The sequence below is a fragment of the Pteronotus mesoamericanus genome, unplaced genomic scaffold (genome assembly GCF_021234165.1).
Source record: "Pteronotus mesoamericanus isolate MK-2021 breed Mesoamerican mustached bat unplaced genomic scaffold, CSHL_Meso_final contig_73, whole genome shotgun sequence".
NCBI classification, from domain to species: Eukaryota; Metazoa; Chordata; class Mammalia; order Chiroptera; family Mormoopidae; genus Pteronotus; species Pteronotus mesoamericanus.
This window is the reverse complement of record NW_026555245.1, coordinates 10,198,586-10,220,632: the sequence shown is the minus strand read 5'-3', so window position 1 is coordinate 10,220,632 and position 22,047 is coordinate 10,198,586. Positions and strand designations below refer to the sequence as shown.

The 22,047-nt window shown below is 39.6% G+C and overlaps 1 protein-coding gene across 1 annotated transcript in view; it reads right to left on the bottom strand.

Moving 5' to 3' along the window:
- PRUNE2 (prune homolog 2 with BCH domain) overlaps positions 1 to 22,047 on the bottom strand; it is a 243,896-nt gene that overhangs the window by 154,677 nt on the left and 67,172 nt on the right. Inside the window, exons 5-6 of the mRNA XM_054583007.1 lie at positions 18,778 to 18,930; positions 16,156 to 16,250 (exon numbers count right to left, since the gene is read on the bottom strand). Of these exons, the coding sequence (XP_054438982.1) occupies positions 16,156 to 16,250; positions 18,778 to 18,930 (248 nt within the window). The remainder of the gene's footprint in view (positions 1 to 16,155; positions 16,251 to 18,777; positions 18,931 to 22,047) is intronic.

Genomic DNA, 22,047 nt, shown 5'->3' with positions numbered 1-22,047 from the left:
TTGATTATGCTATTACAGTTGTCCCATTTTTTTCTCCCCTACATTCCCCTCCGCCCTGCACCCTCCCTCCCACCTGCATCCCCCCCTTAGTTCATGTCCAGAGGTAGTACATATAAGTCCTTTGGTCTTTCCATTTCCTATACTGTTCTTTTTTTTTTTTTTAATTAACTTATTTACTTTTTAAATACATTTGTCTCTGCCTTCCCCCCACCTCTTTCCCTTGCCCCCCTCAGCTCTTCCCCTTTGGTTTTGTCCATGAGTCCTTGCTATATGTTCCTTGACTTTCCCCTTCCCTTCCCTTTCCCTGCCCCCCCTTCCTTCTTGTCTCTGTTGATTTCTTTTCCTTTCAGTGTTGCTGGTCATATTTTCCTTGCTTCTTTGCATTGTTGATTAGGTTCCGCTTATAGGTGAGATCATATGGTATTTGTCTTTCGCCCCCTGGCTTATTTCGCTTAGCATGATGCTCTCCAGTTCCATCCATGCTGTCGCAAAGTTTAGTACTTCTTTTTTTCTTTCTGCTGCGTAGTATTCCATTGTGTATATGTACCATAATTTTTTGATCCAATCATCTACTGATGGGCATTTAGGTTGCTTCCAACACTTGGCTATTGTAAATTGTGCTGCTATGAACATTGGGGTGCATAGGTTCTTTTGTATTGGCGTTTTGGTGTTCTCAGGGTATAGTCCCAGCAGGGGAATCGCTGGATCAAAAGGCAGTTCCATTTTCAGCTTTCTGAGGAAATTCCACACTGCTTTCCATAGTGGCTGCACCAGTCTGCATTCCCACCAACAGTGGACTAGAGTTCCCTTTTCTCCACAGCCTCGCCAGCACCTGTTGTTTGTGGATCTGTTTATGATGGCCGTTCTGACCGGTGTGAGGTGGTACCTCATGGTGGTTTTGATCTGCATTTCTCTGATGGCTAGTGATGCAGAGCATCCTTTCAAATGCCTCTGGGCCCTCTGTATCTCCTCCTTAGAAAAGCATCTGCCCAGGTCCTTTGCCCATTTTTTGATTGGATCGTTTGTCTTCTTGGAGTAAAGTCGAGTGAGATCTTTGTATATCTTGGAGATCAAACCTCTATCTGATGTATCATTAGCAAATATATTTTCCCAAATGGTTGGCTCCCTTTTCATTTTGCTGATGTTTTCTTTCGCCGTGCAGAAGCTTCTTATTTTGATGAGGTCCCACTTGTTTATTCTTTCCTTTATGTCCCTTGCTTTAGGAGACATATCAGTGAAAAAATTGCTGCGTGGGATATCTGAGAGTTTCCTGCCAATGTTCTCCTCGAGGACTTTGATGGTGTTGCGACTTATATTTAAGTCTTTTATCCATCTTGAGTTTATTTTTGTGTATGGTGTCAGCTGATGATCCAATTTCAATTTTTTGCATGTAGCCATCCAGCTCTCCCAACACCATTTGTTGAAGAGGCTGTTATTGCCCCATTTTATGCTTCTGCCCCCTTTGTCGAATATTAGATGTCCATAGAGACCTGGGCTTATTTCTGGGCTTTCTATTCTGTTCCACTGGTCTATGGGTCTGTTCTTGTGCCAGTACCAGATTGTTTTGAGTATAGTGGCTTTGTAGTAGAGTTTGATGTCCGGTATTGTGATCCCTCCTACTTTGTGTTTCTTTCTCAAAATTGCTGCGGCTATTCGAGGTCGTTTATGGTTCCATATAAATTTTTGAAATGTCTGTTCTATTTCTGTGAAATACGTCATTGGTATCTTAATAGGGATTGCGTTGAATCTATAAATTGCTTTGGAAGTCCTAGCCACAGCGGTCAGACAAGAGAAAGAGATAAAAGGCATCCAAATAGGAAAGGAGGAAGTAAAACTATCATTGTTTGCAGATGACATGATAGTGTACATAGAGAACCCTGTAGACTCTACCAAAAAACTCCTCAACCTAATAAGTGAATTTGGCAAAACAGCAGGATACAAAGTCAACATTCAGAAATCAAAGGCGTTTTTGTACACCAGCAATGCAATAGAAGAAGAAGAAATCAGGAAAAATATACCATTCGATATAGCACGAAAAAAGATAAAGTACCTAGGGATAAATTTAACCAAAGACACAAAAGACCTGTATGCAGAAAACTATACAACATTGAAAAAAAGAAATTAAGGGAGACACAAATAAATGGAAGCATATACCGTGCACATGGATTGGAAGAATTAATATCCTTAAAATGAGAGCTATTTTATTTATTTAACTTGTTCCAGCCATTGTCAACTAGCCACTACAAAGGGGCCTCTTGTCATCATTTAAGCATTTAAGAAATATTAAATTCCTTCTTCAGATGCTGTCGGTTTTGCCCTCTGATTCTGTAGGAAGACTGGTTATTAATAAATGACTGTATTTCATCTTGTGAGATAAAGAGTTCCCTATGAAGTGCATTCAGACTCATCAAGGAGCTCAACGAAGCTGTTGGCACCTCTTCCAGAATTAAGACCAAATGATGTTTCTGTAGGTCCTGTAAACCGTGGTACGTTTTCTCTGTGCTCACACCAGAGCAGTGGCTGCCCATGCTTTTCAGAGCTACAGAATGGACGCTTCTACCCTAATCACCCAGGTATCGTTTACTCTATAATTTCCTATTACTGTGAATTCTTGCAAGTTCAAAGCAGATCTTTATAAACATTTAAAAAATAGTTCATAAAAATCTTCTCTACTCCTAGAGACCTATAAGCCTGTAAGGAAAATATTAAAGTGAAGGCCTGCTCTCATCCTAGAAAAAATGATTTATCAGTTGGATCAGTCAAAAAGATCCTGATTTCATCGCTGTCCTCTCCCAGTGCTCATTAGTAATGTGACTCTTCTAATGGGATTAAGAATATTTACTAGGATGGTATTCATCTGAATAAAATTCAAGATGACTAAAACCATGAAAAAGTTACAAATATAGGAGAAACTAGGTAAAAAGAGACAGTCTTGTTTGGAGGTGCTGGTGGATTTTAAATAGCTGCAAATTATTTCTGCCTCCTTCCACCTGGAGGTGGTCTTTTTCCTCTTTCTTTGGGCTGACCCTACAACTTGTTTGCCTAACAGAATGTGGTACGATCTTGTGAGACTTAAGAGCCCTCCAAGTTCTTGCTTCCTCCAACTTAGAAGGTGTTTGCTCTCAAGTGAAGAAGCCTGAGAAGAAAGGCCACATGGAGAAAAGGCCCAGCCACCCAGCCATCCATTCCAACCTTCCCAGCTGAGGCCCCACCCATGTGAGTGAGGCCACCCCAGATCAACCAGACCCAGCAGAGCTATCAGCTGACTGCAGGTAAGAGACTCATGCAAGACCACTAGAATCTTAAGAAATACTAAATTGTTCATTTGAAGCCGCTAAGTTTTGTTGTGGTGTGTCATACAGCAATAGCTAACTGAAACACAGGCTTTCTCATCTCTTACACCAGAACTCCCAAACTATGCCCACAGCTCACTTATTCAGTAAGGCAGTTCCAGAAAAATACAGGCTAGATAGGCAGCGATGGTAACAATTAGCTTATTCTTCTGTGACCCAATACTGAAGGTCTGTCCAGAAAGTATCCAGCCATTTACTATGAAAAATAGAGACATTTATTGAAGAAGATATAAGAAACAGTGTACATGGGGCAATGGTGCCTCAGTCCCCTTCAAAGTAGGCACCTTACAACCTCACACAGTTCTCCCAATCAACATGAACTGCCCCATTGTATTTTCCTGAATCTCATCAAAGATCTGAAATCTATTCCCTTTCAAAGATGATTTTAGTTTTGGGAAAAGCTAGAAGTGGCAGGGTTCCAAATCTGAGCTGTAACGCAACTGAGTCACCTGGGTGATTTAATGTTTTGCAAAAAAAACTGCATGAGCTCTGGCTGGTATGGCTCAGTGGATTGAGTACGGGTCACTGGTTCGATTCCCAGTCAGGGCACATTCCTTGGTTGTGGGCCAGGTCCCCAGTAGGGGGTACACGAGAGGCAACCATACACTGATGTTTATCTCCTCTTTCTCCCTCCCCTCCCTTCTCTCTAAAAATAAATAAATAAATAAAATCTTAAAAACAAAACATAAAAACAAAAACAAAACAAAATTCTGCACGAGACAGGATACATGAGAGGGCCCATTGTCTGATGAAGCAACCAATCATCAGTTGCTCATAGCTGGCCTTCTGAATGATCTGAATAGTTTCCACAGAGGAATGTTCCAGCTTAACACAAAATTTGATGCAGATTCACTGCTTCACTTGTTCAGTCATTGTGAATGTGACGGCCACACAGTGCACATGCTCATTCAATGGCGTTGACTGCTCCCACTGACTAGTACAGTGAAGTCATCATTGTTCATGCATGTGCATTCTAGTCCACTCTCTTTAGCTGCCAGGTTACATCGATGTCACACAAACTGTTCTCATTATATTAGCAATGGGTAGATTTTTTTCACACAGACCTCGCAGAACAGTAGGGAAAAAATAATGACTTGGAAATCAGATACCCTTGGCTTTTGACCACAGAATGCCTACTCTGTGGTCTGTAGTTTATTATCCCTCTCTGAGTCTCACTTTAGTCACCTATGAAATAGATATAATAACTGCCTATGTAATAAGGAAAGTGTCAGGATTTTAAAAGATAACTAATATAAAGTACTTACCATTGTGCTAGGAACATAGTATGTACTTAATGAATGCCAGTTCCCGCCTCAGTATCTGCATAAACATAACCTAAATTTGGAACCTGAATTGAATAGATCTAAACGTGCAGTACTCAAAGTGTGGGCTCTGGACAAGCAGCACCATTATCTCAGGGAACTTAACAGACATAAATTCTCAGGCCCCACCCCAAATTTATTGGGTCAAAAAACTCTGGTATTTCGTAGTGGCCTATTAAAGTCTATTAGAATTACCATCATGCCTAACCTTATGGAGGGATGAATCCATTGTACTGCAGTATAAAGTCCATATTTTGGCACATTGTGGCTACTCCATAAATGTTTGATGACCAGTGACTATATGCGTGAGTAGATTAAACAGATCGACCAAATGGGTGCATGCATTCAAGTTCTCCTCTTCAGCCCTGGTGTACCAAGAACACATTGGTCAACCTGATGGGCAATAAGCTAAGCTGGTGATGTTAATGATTGTAGTAGGTTAGGAGCCTCATTGTTTGGGCCGGTAGGTACAAGATGACTGGTTTGTGATAAAAAGAAAGAACGTTAAAGGCTAGAACAATGGATAGTCACCTACAGGTGTTCTTGGCATGGACATATGTGAAGAAACTGAAAACTAGGTTTTATAATGGTATCATGAAAAAAAATACTCTAGTCTAAATGTTAGAAGGCAAAACATAGCCACAAATACTTAATGCCATGATCTACCTTTTCTGGAAGAGTCTTTTACAGTTTGTTTAATAATAACAGACCTATTTCAAAAGATGGTCATGGAGGTTCGCTAAGAAAATAAAATGCATGGTACATAGTAAACACTCAAAAAGTGTTGGCTGCTATCATATTTATTCTTTAATTTGAATTATTCAGAGTATTGACTCTAACACAATGCTCTAAATACAATATGCATTAAATTATTCTTTTGAAGGAATAGAAAAAGACAACTACCAAATCCTAGTCTAGCATCTTAGCTCTTTTCATTTTTCCACCACTAGGCGACACCACCGACCTGTAACAACCACTCTCTCCACCAGACAGCACAGCCGACCCTAGCCATCACTGTCAATTAAGAAACAACAAAAACGATGTCTGCTCTAGAAAGTAACTGTCCTAAATTATGCCTTTGAGTCTTCTTATTTCTCTGAATTGCCACTGGCTTTTTGGTATAAATTCATGATTTTATTTCAGTGGGTACTAAAAAGGAGTCCTTGTTACTTAGGGAACCAATTCAGCATTTACCTACAAGGATGCAGAAGGGAGACTTCAAACACAATTGCACTCCACTGTTCTTTTGTAGAGGTTTCTTCTGTCACAAGCAAAGGGGACAATTTACTTTCATTTCACAGCCTGCTTTTCTCTGACAAGTTGATACAATGTAGTAATTAACTATTAAAATATTGCACTTAATTCACAGGAGGATTACAGACAAACCAATTTAAACAAAGGTCAGGTCTCCAAATCAGCATGTTAACTCTGAAAGCAGGAGAGAAAGAATAAGTGAGAGAAAAGGTAAGCAGCAGCTGCTATTAAAAGAAACACCAGGCAGCTAAAACTGGTCTGAGCACATTCCTAAAAATATAATTAGCCAAATCCTTCCAGAAATTAAGCCATCAAAATGACATTACAGTACACTTAAAAAAAGTATTTACAGAGTGAAAGAGCAGTCATCCTAGCATATCACTATGTCCTGAGGGTTTCACTTCTCATAAAGAAAGATGCAGAAGAGAATTAGATAGTGAACTATGAAGAAAGTTCAAATTGCCACAGATGTATTTTCCGAAATGCTATTTCTTAATTCCTTCAGCAGTGCTGAAGTTGAGAACGAATTAACTTAATAGGCTGGTTTCTGGTTTCTTTGTCATCTTATGGGATGATAAAAATGAGATGAACCAAAGCCTACCTATTAGCTTTCCAAATACCAACATTTATTAAAGGGCTATAACAAGAGAGACATTGAATTATACCAATATCCTGGAGCTCATTTCTCAGAAAGGTGGGCGTTGAAACGATTTCCTGCACAAAGACATGGTCAACTTCCTCTTCCTACTAAAGGATTTCAATAAAACAGAATTGCCTTCTTATCACTTTTGAAGGTCTACAAATGCAAATTTTTAATTTATATAAATGCAACGATACAGGAATTTATTCAAAATGTCTTTTGATAATATGCCCATTTCCCCAAAGGTGATTGTGAACGTAAAGAAGAGGTCCCCAAATAAGGTGACACAGGTACCAGAAATATGGCATCTAAGTGGAGAGCCTTAGACATTTTGATGACATAAGGAAAGAGCTTTTATTGGCTTTTGAATAATGAATATGTATTATAAAGTTACTAGAAGGAAGTGCGGTATTGCTCATGCAGGAGAAGTGGCAGTGAAACACTGGGGCAGGGTTTCTGAGAAGGAGCGGGTGGACAAACGGAAAAGGGAGAAGCTGTTCAAACCTACGAAGGAAAAGAAAGACAGGGAGTGTTAAGGTGATGTGGAAACTCCATGATGGGGCCCAGAGATGTTATCAGGACTCGCTAGTACAGCCCATGGTGGTTGAAGCTCAGGAGGAAAGTGATGATCCAGGACACATCCCTGGAGAGAGCAAACTCTGTGTGTCCTCCTGAATAGAAGAGAGCGGAGAGTAGGAGAGACAAGGCTTCCAGGACGGGAGCCTGAGTCTCCGGCCTGTGTGGTGGCTGATGAGTGGAGGAAGGGGCGGCTGTGATGTTTTATGTCCAAATTATAAAGACTATTCAGTGTTGTTCAGTTCTGTACATAGGACCTGTTATCTCCAGCAGCAGAGTGGCCCTACCTACTTTTAATCTAAGCCAAGATTATTCACTGTCAGGAATATACCATTGACCAAAGTGCTTAAAACTGGGTAAGTAAATTACAAATCATAAATTAAGGTTCTACTTTTCCTTTACTTATAGAAGAAAGTCTGGGAATTCATGACACAGCTTGGATACCAGAAGTGAGACCTTTCTTTGGCCAAAAATCTCCAAGGATGACCACCTTCAGTTCCTTCCCTCCCTGTATGCACGTGCCCTCCTCCCATCAAGAACTGAGGTCTACTCCTGGCTGGTGTGGCTCAGTGGATTGAGCCCCAGCCTGCAAACCAAAGGGTCGTTGGTTCAATTCCCAGTGTAGGGCACATGCCTAGAGTGCAGGCCAGGTCCCTAGTAGGGAGTGCATGAGATGCAACCACACATTGATGTTTCTCTCCCTCTCTTCCTCCCTCCCTTCCCTTCTCTAAAAATAAATAAATAAAATATTTTTTTAAAAAACCAAAAACTGAGGTCTAATACCCAGAGGTGTGCTGGAGCTGACTTGTACAGATTGGTGGGAGCCAACCATACAATTTTTAGGAAATTTGCAAACCCCTCCTTTATAAATTAAACACAGCTATTATAAAAATTAAATCACATTTCATATTAAATTATATTAAAAACAAAAGTCCCAAATTCTTAACTCATCACTCCCTAATTATTTTACTACATTTACTATTATCTATGCTCTTGAGGTTATTTGCATGTATCGTGTCCATCTGGTGGAAATAATATATAATAGAATGCTTCTGCACATGTCTTCCCAATCTGTTTTTGTGACAAATAAAATTGTAGTATATTTAAAGTACACAACAGGATGACAACCTTTTTTCTCTTTGTGTGTGTGCGTGACAGAGAATGCTTAAGATCTATTTCCTTAGTAAATTTTGATTATACCGTATAATATTATGAACAATTCCCAACCCCGTTTTGAGATATCACACTGGCACCTTGAAATTGGCCATGGTTAGAGTATTTACACTATGAAAATTCGCAAACACTACACATTAAAGCTTGCTTTATTGTTTCATGGATTGTTTAGAGCAGGCTTTGGCAAACCACCACCCACAGGCCAAACTCAGCCCACTGCCTGTTTCAGTACAGCTGTGAGCTAAATACTTTGAAGAGTTGTTATCTAAGTTCCTACATAAAATCCTTGGTTTTGTCTCTTGGACCACAAAGTCTAAAATATTTACTGTCTACCTCTTTACCAAAAAAATTTGCCTTATCTAGACTTAGGAGAGTAGTGGAGAAAAAGTTAGCTATGCTGACTAAACTTAAAGTGGATTGTGTTACTAGCCATCACATTGTGAATGGCACCAAAACCTGCCCCCCAAAACTCCTGAGGACACATTCTTCTAGTATTTGAAAAATATTCAGCAAAGAAGTCATTCATATTGTTGACAAATAGGTGAAATTCAGAAAAAATTCTGTTTCGCTTTCTGGTATGGAAGACAAAAATATCAACTACATTATTGTTAAAGCTAGACTCATTCATCAATACAATGCAAAAGTTGCACAAAAATCAATTCATTCTGTGAGAGTCAATTGATATGTAACTGTACAATAAAGAATATATTATTTGTAAATTGTGTGCTATATATCCTTTACATCACAAACATGTCTATATATGTATACATATTTTTTTTTTCTAGAGAGCTCATTGCTAAACATTTCTTAGCACACCACCACTGGTTCCCCTTAATATCAATTTGGGTTGATGACAGAGACTTGAACGAATAATGGAATATGATGTAAGTGACATCTGAGACCTTTTAAGTTATATCACAAGAAGTGCAGCTTCCTTCTGAGTCTCTTAAAAAGTTAGCTCTGCATTTCTCTCTCTCAGAACCTAAATGTGCTATGAGAAACCCAAGCCAGGAGGCAGTCCCAACTGAACTCACAGTTGACCACCATCTACTACAACTTTGTGAGAAACTCGGAGGAAGAACTGCCCAGCTGAATCCAATAAACCTACCGAACGACAAGAGATAATACCTTGTTTTGAGCCTCTAGGTTCTGGGGATGGCTTACTACACAGCAGTATAAAACTGGTACACTGTTTTATTTTGAGAAGTAGGAACCAGTAGTGCGGAGGAAGCAAATTGGACCCAACACATCAGGACCTCAAAAATCCCAGGTCAGGATATTGTAGCTCTGTTTTATTTCTTGCTCTCAGTGCAAAAGCAGATGCACAAGCATGGTGGGGTGGGGAATGGAATGAAGGGAAGGAATGTAATGAATAATAGACATCCATGTTTGCATGTACATCTGAATCACATAAAGTCATTCTCCACTAGAAGCAGCAAGTAAAATAACACGAAATGGAACACTGCCTCTACCCTGTTCATTTACAACCAATCAACCACATTTGAGCTTCCTAGGATGACATGCAGCTCCTCCCCCAGCTCCTTTCTGCTCCAAGCTAAACAGCCATTTTTGAGGCTGTGTCACTCAAATTCCCCACAGCCTCCAGCTGAGGCCATGTCGTCCTCAACTCTGATCTCCTGATCTCACTTCCACTGCACAATTGCCCAGGAAGGTCAGTGAGGATTTCTGGACCCTGAGGAGAATTTATGCCTGGGGCAGGCTGTGCATTTTCTATACTTCCCCTTTTCACCTCCTACCCATAAATGCATTTTCATCAGTGAGTGTTTCAGGGGAGAAGGAGAGCAGGCCAAGACGCTACCGTATGGCAAAGAATGCACAATGCATAGTGATCTCTAAACTCTGGACCAATGTTTGTCTCATTGCTGCTGCAAAATGAGAGCTAGAAAAGCTGTGCTGAGGCACAGGGTCCAGCAGAAGTAACACCTGCTTGAGTGTGGTTGGTGGGGTAAATTATATGGGTGTAATAATTTATAGTTTTAATTTGAACAGTTCACCTAAAATGTCATATGGTGTGCTTGAGTGTGATATTGTTATATGCTTATGATTTTGTAATAAAAGATTTTGTAAGAAAAAGGGGCATTATTTGTGCTGGGCCCTGTATTTTGAAACATTTAGGGAAACAAATGGCCATTTCTAGAGAAGTAAAGCTAGTCGAACAGTTAGATGTGACCATGTACCTGAGCCAATGAAATATGAGCAGAAGTGACAGATATTATGTCCAGACTGAATGCATAAAAACTTCCCACCATTGGTCCTCCAAGCTCTTCATCATGGCAGACAGGATAAAGATGTTCCTGAGCAACCTTGGGAGCCATGGGTTGAAGATGGTCTCTGACTCACCCCTGGCCTCCCAACCAGGAACACTCAATTGTATTGCTGCATGAGAAAATATGAACAACTTCTGTGTTGGGTCTCTGAGATTTGAGATTTATCTTTTGCAGCAGCTGGAGCTATCCTGACTAATGCAAGGGGAAATTACAGTACCCCTTCCTCATGGGGTTGCTGGAGGATTAAATGAGATAATGGTTGCAAGTCCTTACTCGACTCTCTGGTACACAGTGAGCACTCATCATCAGATGTTAGTTCCTTCTGAGCAAGGAGCAGTTGGCAGACCTGGACCAGAAAAAGGAAATGGAGGCACTTGCGGTTAAGAACCTGGAGGAGAGGTTGCTTGTATTTCCTTTGGTTGGCCGGTTGGCTAAAAAAAACACCAAAATCACCTTTGGTGTAAGGATTTGGTGTTTTGAAGAATATGTTAATTGAAAATAATGTATGCTCCTCCAAAATATTACTATGCATTCTATGACAAAATAATGTAGGTAAATGCTCTAGAGGTACTTTCATCCTGAACTCTAAAAACTCCAAGCTCAAACAATGAGAAATCATATTTGGTGGCTAAAATTAGTAAAGCAGATTTCAGACTGGTTTGCTCACTCTGAAATCACAAGTTATAATGGTCCCATGATGCTTCACTGTGGCCTGAGTAAATGATCCTTTTTGTTGGGGAGGAATAGAACAGTGATCTCAGGACCTCATTCTGGCCTGCGCTCTGAAGGCTGAGGGAAAATGCTGGTGTTTTTCCCTCCACAGTGTTCCAAGGTGCAGCTTGGCTGGTCATCTCTGCAGGCCAGAACGAGTTAGCAGTCTGAGTCACTTTACGAGAATGCATCTCATGTGCTCTATTCCAAGTTTCAAATAGCAGAGTGTCTGGTCAGGAGGAGGCCCCCGGCTGAGAGCACAGCAGAGCCCCAGGGAGAAAGCAGGAGCGAACGATTTGCTCAGATTGCAGCTCCGAATAAAGGACACAACATTTCAAGAGTTGGAAATCCCCACAGTCCCACGTTTAAAGGAACTGACTGGGAGTAAAAACATGTGGAAACAACAGATAAAATATGTTTAGCAGGCAACAGGTTCACACAGTCTTATTATATGTTTTATTCTTTTAAGTTGTCTGAAAAATGACTACTTCTATCAATAGTATATGTTACGGGTTGGACTGCATTCCGCGTTGCCCCCCACCAAATTTAAATATTATAGATATTGAAGTCCTAACTTGTAGCACCTCAGAATATGACCCTATTTGGAAATAGGGTCAATACAGATATAATAGTTAAGATGAGGTCATTAGGGTGGGTCCTAACCCAATTATGACTGGTGTCCATATAAAAAGGGGATATTTGGACACAGAGACATGCATAGGGAGGATATGCAGATAAAGGCCGAAGATGTATAAAATGATGCTTACAAGCCAAGAGGCATCAAAGATTTCCAACAACCAGAATCTAGGCAAGAGGCATGGAACAGATTTGCTTTCACAGTTCTCAGAGGGAACCAGTCTTGCCAACACCAGATCTTAAACTTCTAGCCCCCAGGACTGAGAGACAATAAATTTCTGTTGTCTAAGTCACCCAGTCTGTGGTGCTTTGTTGTGGCAGCTGGAGCATATCGAGTCTGTATGTATGCAGGAATAAAGCCCAACGTAATTGAGTAAAATAAAAAGCGGTGAGGTCAATACCTGGTTATTGTTCTTCTTGAGGAAAGATGCTAATGCTAAAAGCCCTTCAGGAGGTGCTTAAAGGAGGTATAATAATATTTGGTGTTTGCAAGGAAACCATTAATGTGGTACTGCCTTGAGCACCTTCAGTGGTACCTTATTAGAATGGAACAATTTTTCTCTTCCCCTTAAATCTTAATATACTTCTTTATTAGGGAGTGAACTAGGATGTATAATCACCCTTCATTATTCTGGCGAAAGAATAAAGGCAAAGTTTGTTCCAGTTAAGCACATACTCTAATACCCATAAATTCTCTTCTATGTCTTTTTTTTTGACTAGCACTTTATTGTTCTTAATTTTTATACTTTTTAGTCTTTGAAATGGATTTTGGTTTTTTGGCAATGTTTATTTCTTTTTACTGGTGCCATCACTAAAAGGAAGGACTGAAACAGAATCAGAGCCACCTGTGTTTCTCTTCTGATAAACTGGCGAGCAATGAAAAGGGCACAACGGTAACCAGCAAAGCGGGTTCCAACACGTGGTGTGTGCGCCCCACAGGATATGTGCTACACTCAGACTCAGACTGACCCAGGGGCCGTGTGAAGTGGTGCCTTTTCCATGGTCCTGGCTTCCAAGTCCTCTTCCTGAGAAAGGCTACCTCTCTGGACATGCTTCTGATAAGGCCGATTTTTATTCACTGCTCCTCTAAGTCACATTTATTCTGATCTCATATATTGAGCAAAGCACTGAAACTCAGTATTATAATTATTTGCTTTCTATGGTAGACCTTTCAATAACTTCTATAATATATTGATTAGATTACACTATCATTTGTGATATATGCTACAATAAAAAGGAGAGACAAGGTGTTTAGTAGCTTTCCCAATAACGTAGAGGGTCGGAGTTAGCCCATCTGCCAGGGGCAGTGGTTTCTATCTCCCAAACGAATGCTTTGATATGAACAACATGCTATATATGTTGCAAGGACGCACATTCTCCTAATTTTCTCAATATACACCAAAGAAAATTAATTGGGTCACCGGTCATATAAAGGCCATGACACCTACAAGTGTGGAACTGCAGCATTGCAAAGGACTGTTGACAATGAAAGGAATCTTCTTTCTTATTTCCCTGACATGCCACAGGACCTCCAGTTGACTGCTTCCAATGACAACAGCTAACTATCTTCAAAGCTGCCAGATCCATTTTTCAACAGCTGGATGAGCGGTACTGTCTACAAATACGTGGGCTATGTTTTATTAATTGTATGTCAGCCCATGTGGGCCATATTTTATTTATTGTGCCTTCAGCCATAGGTGTCTGGAAGGGACTAATTGGTAAGGAACAAAGTGGACTGCCTTGGATGCACAGCTAGATGGCTTTGCTTTTCTAGCTATTTATTTAAATTCAAAAGAAAATAAAAATCAAAGGGATGAATTTCAGACACCAATATATACTAAGTATTCATATTCACCAAGTACCTATTACGTGCCTAGGACTGGGCCAGGAAATTAAAGGGAGGTAGAAGTCAAAGATCATTACCATCGATTAACTTAAAATATTGTCTAACTATAATTAAACATCTTAAACAAGTTCAAAATTAAGGGACTATAGAGCATAGTATAAGTCCTAAGTTGATCATTTAGACTAAATTCAGAGGGTGGTTATAAAAAATGGAGAATTTATAAGAGCCGTATCATGAAGTAGCCAGATCTTGACCCTGCTTTGGAGGACAAGTGAGATTTACAGAGTCATAGGGACTAAGACTGCTTCTTTGAAAATACAGAGTTAAAGGGCAATTAGACAGCTGTTCCAAAACACACAAAATAAGCTTGTGTGGATTCTGTCATTTTGAAAAGTGAGGCCCCGCGGAACGGGAAAGGGATGCTGACGTGCGATGGAGCGTGAGTAGGGACCAGGCGAATGCCACTGTGTGACAGGGCACGCTACTGAGGGAATCAAGCTCTGCCCTTAACTTGGGATTTTTCCAACTGACAGATTGAATAAATAATGTGCATTTTCTCTTTCAAAGAAGATATAGAATGTTACTGAATTCCTTTGCCATTTCTCAGTCATTTGTCATTTTTAATATCCCCATTATGCACAAGCGAAAAGTTCCCATTCAGCTGATTAGAGTTTAATCTGTGTACCCTTCTTTATAGGAACAAATGTCCTCTCCTTCTTTCCAGACAATCATATAGCACTTCCAAAGACGTACTTAACCACCTGATTAATTACTTAGCCTCTATGTAAATTACTGTCAAGATTAAGATGATCATTTTATCATTTGTTCAGCTTGATAAACATTTACAGTTTAACATATCTGACAAAGCCATTTGTATAGCCCTATAATATAAATGAAGGTACAGTAAAGCTACAGTAAGCCTATAATAAAAATAGCCTTCAAATACTTTGCTAACTATAGACAGTTCCCTAAGCAATTATAAGATGTTCTATGTTAATTTAGAGTGAAATTCCAAACAAGGCATTTAAAACCTAATAAGATGCCATTAAATGAAGGGAGACAAAGGAGGAGGAAAGAGAAAGAAAACCCTAAGGCTTGAACTAGGAGAAATGATTCTCAGAGCTACTGACCCTTGCAAGATCCACATTTTCCTTGGACTTTTAGACACAAAACAGATTTCTAATTGAAGGTGATTATCTAGTTACTACATCCCAAATTGCATGTATTTCTTGTATTGAGTTCCATCAATATCTAATTATATGAAGCATTTATCAATTTGAAAGTCCATAGAAACTGCTGGGTTTCTGCATACAATGAGAATGTGTTTTATAAACTATGAGACGCTATATAACCGCCAAGTCTGATTGTCTTCAGTGACAACAGTCTGCTTTCTGGTTCTCTAAGAGCTGAATTATGTCAATCAACTGGGAGTAATCACAGAAGAAACCACCTGGTTTGCTCTTGTGTTTTCTCAGGTGTGGCCACCCATATTCATGCTATTCCCTAGAAATTACATATTGATATAGTCAGCTGATCACCACAAGAAAAAAAGAAATGAAAGTATAGCAACTTACAATTCTAAAAACTGAAAGATAAATTTCTATACTGCAATTTTTATCACCATAAATGTGTCTTGAGAGCTCGGTGCCTCAATCAAAGATGGATAGCTTGATCAAGGCATTATAACAGTGAAGAAATATGCAGTTCTGCACAGCACAAGTGTGCCTCTGTAAAATATAATTCCCATTAGTAAGGTTAATTAAGATTAACATATGAATTATTGATAACCTCCAAAGTAGACAAAAATAATTTACCAAGGAAACACACAAAGACTAGAGTAACATTCACTGAAAAGATTGAAGGAGAGTCTTACTAATTCTTGAGTTGTCACCATTGATGACCAAAATGATATGCATTCAACCAGCCTGCAAAGCCCAAAAGACAACTTATTTTCTTAGAAGAGTTCTACAAACAATTCAGGGTGGTGCACAGAAAAAAAAACCCAGAAGTGAATCCAATCACATATATAATTGTTACTATCAAACAGGTTATATGTGCACATGCACACACACACACACAACACACACACACGCATATGTGAGTGTGTTTAAGTATTGTTTTACTGATATGAATCAAACGGCACTCATCTTGAGAGCCTAGGTTTGGCATTTTTCATTGACTTAGCATAGTGTTTTTACCCAAAACAATAACCTGCATTTCTAACCAAATATATCACAAAGAAGCATTCACAACAAAGACTAACACTGAATTATGTGGTAGAAAGCACTGTACTTCAGTTGCTCAGGCTGCAACAGGGTAAAATCTGTCATTGTTGAAAAAGCACTCCCACCCTTACCTCAAGGGTCATGTTCACGGTACTGAGGGCCACTTTTATTTCTCCATCTGACAGTTCCTTTAGATCCTTCAGTATTGTCTGTTCAATACTTAAACCTGTGGATGAGAGGGAAAAACAGCATGTTATACTTGGGGAACTTTTCTTTTTAATAATATCAAGGAATGATCATTTAAAGAATTTACTCTGTTAATTTCAGTATTTTCCCCACTAATATTGCTTTTATCCATAATAAACACACAAATAATAAGGCAAAAACCACATTAGTGACAATATTTGCATTAGTTAGGATCCCAGCAGGTCAAATTTACCCTTCAGAATCCAAAAGAAAGTGCTTTAAAGGCAGGACACTTACAGAGGTGTGGGCAGGACTGAGCGAGAGAAAATAAAAGATGGTGAGCATCTCTCCAGAAGCTAGCAAAGGGACAAGGGAAGGAAACAGATCTGGGCCTGCACGAGGGCGGCGGCAGAGACTTACTGCCAAATCAGGAAGGGGGCAGGGAAGGATTACTATAGTCTCGCTCTTCTCCCCTCAAACTCCATGCCCCATATGTTGTTAACTCTTCCCATTAACCAAACCAATCAGAAGACAATAATCTTCAGGGTGCCCAGAAGATTAAATATTCAGGGGTCAGCCTCGGGAGGCCCAGAGCAGACAAGGGCAGAGAATGGGATGAGAGGAGGGGGACAAATGAAAACAATCATACCCACACAACCTAGCCCAAGACACCTAACGAGGACAAAATTTGTTTTCACACTGCATTTTGGTGAGCCCCCATGGTTTCTAGTATAATTTTATTAAAAATGCACTTTATAAATGTGATCCATAGAACTGTCATAATTAAGTTGTTCATCCTTATAATAGGCTCTGGTACAGGAACTACTGAATTACTTAAATGATGGGTGGAATAATTAAGATAGTGAAATTATCTAGGACCGCATAGTTTTAGTCAACTGACCAAAGTGCTTCAATAAAGTCCAAGGCCAAAAAAACATGAAAGAGCTTGACACTTAATAACCTCACTCTAGGTTATTATGTCTGATTAAACCTATCCTCTTGAGAAGAAGACCCATAATGAAGCCCAGTAAAGCACATACATCCTTCCCAGACACGTGTTAAGACAATAGAGTTGACCATTCGCCCTCCTCCCCGCTTAGAACACAGTCAGTCACAGCAGTCTGGGGCAAACAGAAAGGTTCTAAGTATTCTTCTTTGACTTGAAGATTGAAAGGCTGTAATCCATCATGCTGCAGTATAAAATGATTTATAGTATATTGCGACATTAAAAGTTTGGCCTAGTTTTAAAGACAAATAACAAAATGCATACCATCCTGCAGTTATGCATCCCCATAGACCCACATAGGTGCATCTGTAACAGGCGCGGCAGACGCCCGGGGTCCCACCCACACTTGCCATTGCAGTGAGCCCCAGCATGATGCTTAACCACCAGCGTCTGCATCTCCTTTCCCGAGGGCTTTCTCTGGCCACCAGAGGCTGCTCTGGGGGAATTAGCCCCTGGGGCTGAGTTACTAGCCATCATCATTCCAGTGGTATACTGGTAAACGTTAACCAGCGACAAAGCCTGATTTGTAGCATTTGTCAATTTCTCTGGTGTCAGTACATCTACAGTGAATAATCCCACGCTGCCAATCTAAGATCAACCAACTCACAGAATTCCTGAAACTTTAACAATCAGCTCCTGGAGCACAGATGAACAAGTTCCCACATCCCAGTGCGTTCCTCGAGTTGGATAACACTGGGGTGCAACTTTCCCAGAGTTCCCTTGTTGGATGAAAACCTGATTGCCGGTGGAGCCAGCTGGATTGATAAAGTACTCCATCCCCTCTCAGTGTTTTCTAGGCTCACTTCTCAAATAAACTGTTTTGCCTCAGGCTCTGTCCCTGGGGGATTACAATCTAAGGGAAGAAGCTATACACCTTAAAAATAGGTCGTCTGGGTTTAAATCCTGGCCTGGTCACCTGCCAGCTGTGTGTGTGTGTGATGATGGAAAAGCAAAGACATCTCTCTGTGCTTCAGTGTTCTCACCTGGAAATTGGGGATAATAATAGCACCTGACAGGGCTGTTGTGTGCACTCAGTGAGATAATCCATACAAAGTTATACCATGGGAACCTTGTGTATGTTAGGCATTCAATGGATTGTAGCTATTTATTAATATTATTATAAAACAGTTGATCCAGGAAATTCGCTATGTTGATAAAGCCTAGACTTGGAGAACAATTGAATCTACTTGACTGTCTTTTATTTTTTTCCAAAATTTTAATTGATTTACAAAATCCCATTGTGCTTGACATTGCTCCTGCCACATTCTCAAAATAGAACCCTCTCAGTACAGAGATTTCATGTCATGATGCATCTGGGTGTGTATTAGACGTGTGAATGAACCACACATCCAGGCACGAAGGCCTCAGAGGACAGGCTTCTGTGCAGGCGGCCTGCTTCTGGGTGAGCCAGTATTATGTGCCTGGAAATCTTCCACGAGTGTGAGCAATAGGAAACAAAGTGAAGGCAAAATGAAATTCCCCTTCCGGAGCCTGGCAACATTCTGCACCACAAAGCAGCCTAACTCAGGAGCTGCAACAGAGGCGGGGGACTGTCACTCACCCTGAGCACTGAATTGGCTCTTCTTGAGTACGTTGATAATGTCCTCTCTTGGAGGTAGACTAGGAAATTTTTCTTCCAGGATAGAAAGAATTTCTTCCTGCTTCTCTGAGATCTTCTCAGATTCCATGGTCATGTACTTGAAAAGGATGCTACCTAAAAGGCATGAATAAAAACAGCTTTGAACTTTCCAGCCACGCCACGAAGCGGGCCGGGGAAAGCAATGCTTTCTGGCCCTTCAGTCTGCGCTTCCACTTCCAGTTTCTGGCTTGGATCAGGGGTCTCCACAGTGTAGCATTCAAGAGGTAATTTTTAGAAAACCCTTTAAATACTATCTGCCCGGTCTCGTTACTCCCCACAAGTCACTGAGCTCTGCAACTTCACTGACCATAGCACACTCTATGGTACAGAGTTTATGGATAAAGGAACACAAGATACAGCTTCCCTCCACCCCACACAAACACAGAAATGATAAACGTCAGTTTTAAATTATTTCGGAATGGAAGTTAATGGTAAACTATTTAAAAATATTGAGTGTTATTTAATATTTCCCTTCAGCATTCCCCTTAAGAGACCAGAGACTGTTCCCATTCATCACATTAACTGATGTCACCTTTGAACTTCCTCCTTTGAGCAACTAAATGACTATGGAACCCCACTGGCGGCAGCCAAGGAATCTGATGAGATGGTGAGCTTGGAGACCACCCCCGACCTTCCAGGCACCACACACAGTTTTAGAGTTATTACTTATTATCTAATTGTAAGGATTTGCAAGCTGGTTCTATCTAAGTCATGGGTTTCATTTACAAAGTAATTTGCCAATATGAATGATCAACTCCTGACCAACTCCCGGAATTTCTATGCATAACCTCACCTTGAAAGAGGAGTGACCACCTGTCACATTGCTACAGTAAGGTGACCCACAAATTTTCGAAATAAAGAGGATAAGAAATACCACTGGGGAAACACACAGTACTCAGAATCTAGGCCAGAATTTAGGAGTCAGAGCAGGTTTCCCAGAGAGAGTTACCCTAAGTTGAGACTTGAATGGTAATTAGAGACTTAAGGCGAAGGTAAGGTAAGGGGGAGATCATGCTCAAGGCACTAAGGTGGGAGAGGGTTTGGCCAGTCCAAGGAATGGAAAGCAATTAATTAGAGCTAAATAGTATGATTTAGAGGGAAAATGTTGAAAAGTAGGTTGGAGAGATTGACAGGGGCCAGGTCCTAAAGGGCCTTAAAAGCCATCTTAAAGTTTGCCTTTTATATTCAAAGGGAAATGTGGAGTCATTAAAGAGTTTTAAGCAGGGAGAGGTAACATGCTCAAATTTATGTTTTATAAGAATCACTGGCTACCACGTAGAGAATGATGTAGATAAAGCATAGCAGGAGAATTGGAAGGCTGTTTTATATGAGAACTACAGAAAAACAGCGTGCAGAAAATTGAAGAGATTCAGGACAAATTATCTTTCAGTGGGGAGTAGCCAACTGGAGTCTAAATATACCCTTCACTTTAACAAATTCTGACATAAAATCCAGAATATTTTTTCTCTTATTCTGTGTTATTTCTTAAGTTAGAGTTACACCAAGTCCAGCCAGGAGTATAGTGGATGCATAGCTGCGCCCATGGTTACCAGGCAAGCCCTAGCTGGTGTGGCTCAGCTGGGCATTGTCCCACCAACAGCAAGGTTGCTGGTACAATTCTGGCCAGGGCACATGTTGGGGCGCATTTGGAGGACAACCAATCTATGTTTTTCTCTAACATCGATGTTTCTCTCCTTTTCTCCCTCCCTTCCCCTCTCTCAATAAACAAATGAACAAACAAATAATAACCAGGCATTAAAACAGAAAGTATTACTAAATAATTGGAAACTCCAGAGGAAAAAACTCACAAGGAAAAAAGTAGAAACAGAACTAAAAGAAATTTTTTTAAAAAGCTGGAGAATTACAATAATTAGAATCTATAAATAAAACATTCCAAAAAAATTTTTAAACTTTTGTCTAAAAAATTTGTAAGTTTAAATTCACAAACTCAAAAAATGTGTTTAAGAACAGATTAGACACACTGAAGAAATGATTAGTGAACTGAAAAAATATGTCAGAAGAAACTAGCCATACTGAAGCTTGGGGAGAAAAAGGGATAAAATACATGAAGAGCATAAACGATACAGGGGACATAAAGAAAAGGCCTAATGTGTCTGTGATAGGAGCTCCCATTGGAGAGGAGAGAATGGGGCTGAAATAACATTTTAAAAGGCCACGGCCAATCATTTTTCAGAATTAATGAAAATATTACTCTAATATTTAAGATAAACTATGAACCCAAATCAGGATAAACGCAAAGAAAAAAACACCTCTAGGCACATGACAAAAAAAAACTATTAAAATTACAGACAAAAATAATTAAAATCAATCAGAGGGGGAAAAAAGACATATTATTGTCAAGGAAATGACAATAAAACTGAGAGCCGATCTCATCTAAAATTATAAAAGTCAGGAGACAGTGGAACTGTATGCTGATATATGCTGATATAAAATAATTGCTGATCTAGAATTCTATTCTAGGTAAAAATATTAAAAAATGAAAACAAAATAAAGACTTTTTCAGAAATATAAACTGAAAGTATTTGTCACGGGAAAATCCACACTAAAAGAAATAGATGGCAGCAAAGATATGCAGAAAGGAAAGACAAATACTGGAGAGTGTAAATATGTGGGAAAAATAAATGGTGTAGAAAACAATGACAATATCTGTGGAGTTTACAATCTATGTGTAATTAAAATGCATTTCAATGGTAACAAATTGGAGAGACGACTAAGTTGGGATAAATTGTTCTAAGGTTCTTTGATTGTAAGGGAAGTGGTTAAAATATCAATTTAAATGATATTTTAATTGAATGTTTTAATTTTTATTATAACTACTAAAAGAATTTTTTTAAAGAATCATAACTAACAAGATAATGGGGGAAATGTAATAGCAAAAATACCTATTTTATATAAAGAAATAAAAGGAAGAGGGGATAATGTGAGACAAGTAGAAAGCAAGTAGCAAAATGATCAGTTTAAACCCAAATATAAAGCAATGACATTAAATGTAAAGAGACAGTATTCAATGGGCATAGAGTTTCAGTGTTGCAAAGTTAAAAAGTTCTGGAGATCAGTTGCATGCCAATGTGGGTATACTTAACACTACTGAACTATATAAAAATGGTTGAGATAAAAAAATGGTTAAGATGATAATTTTAATTTTATGTGTTTTTGCCAAAATAAAAAAGA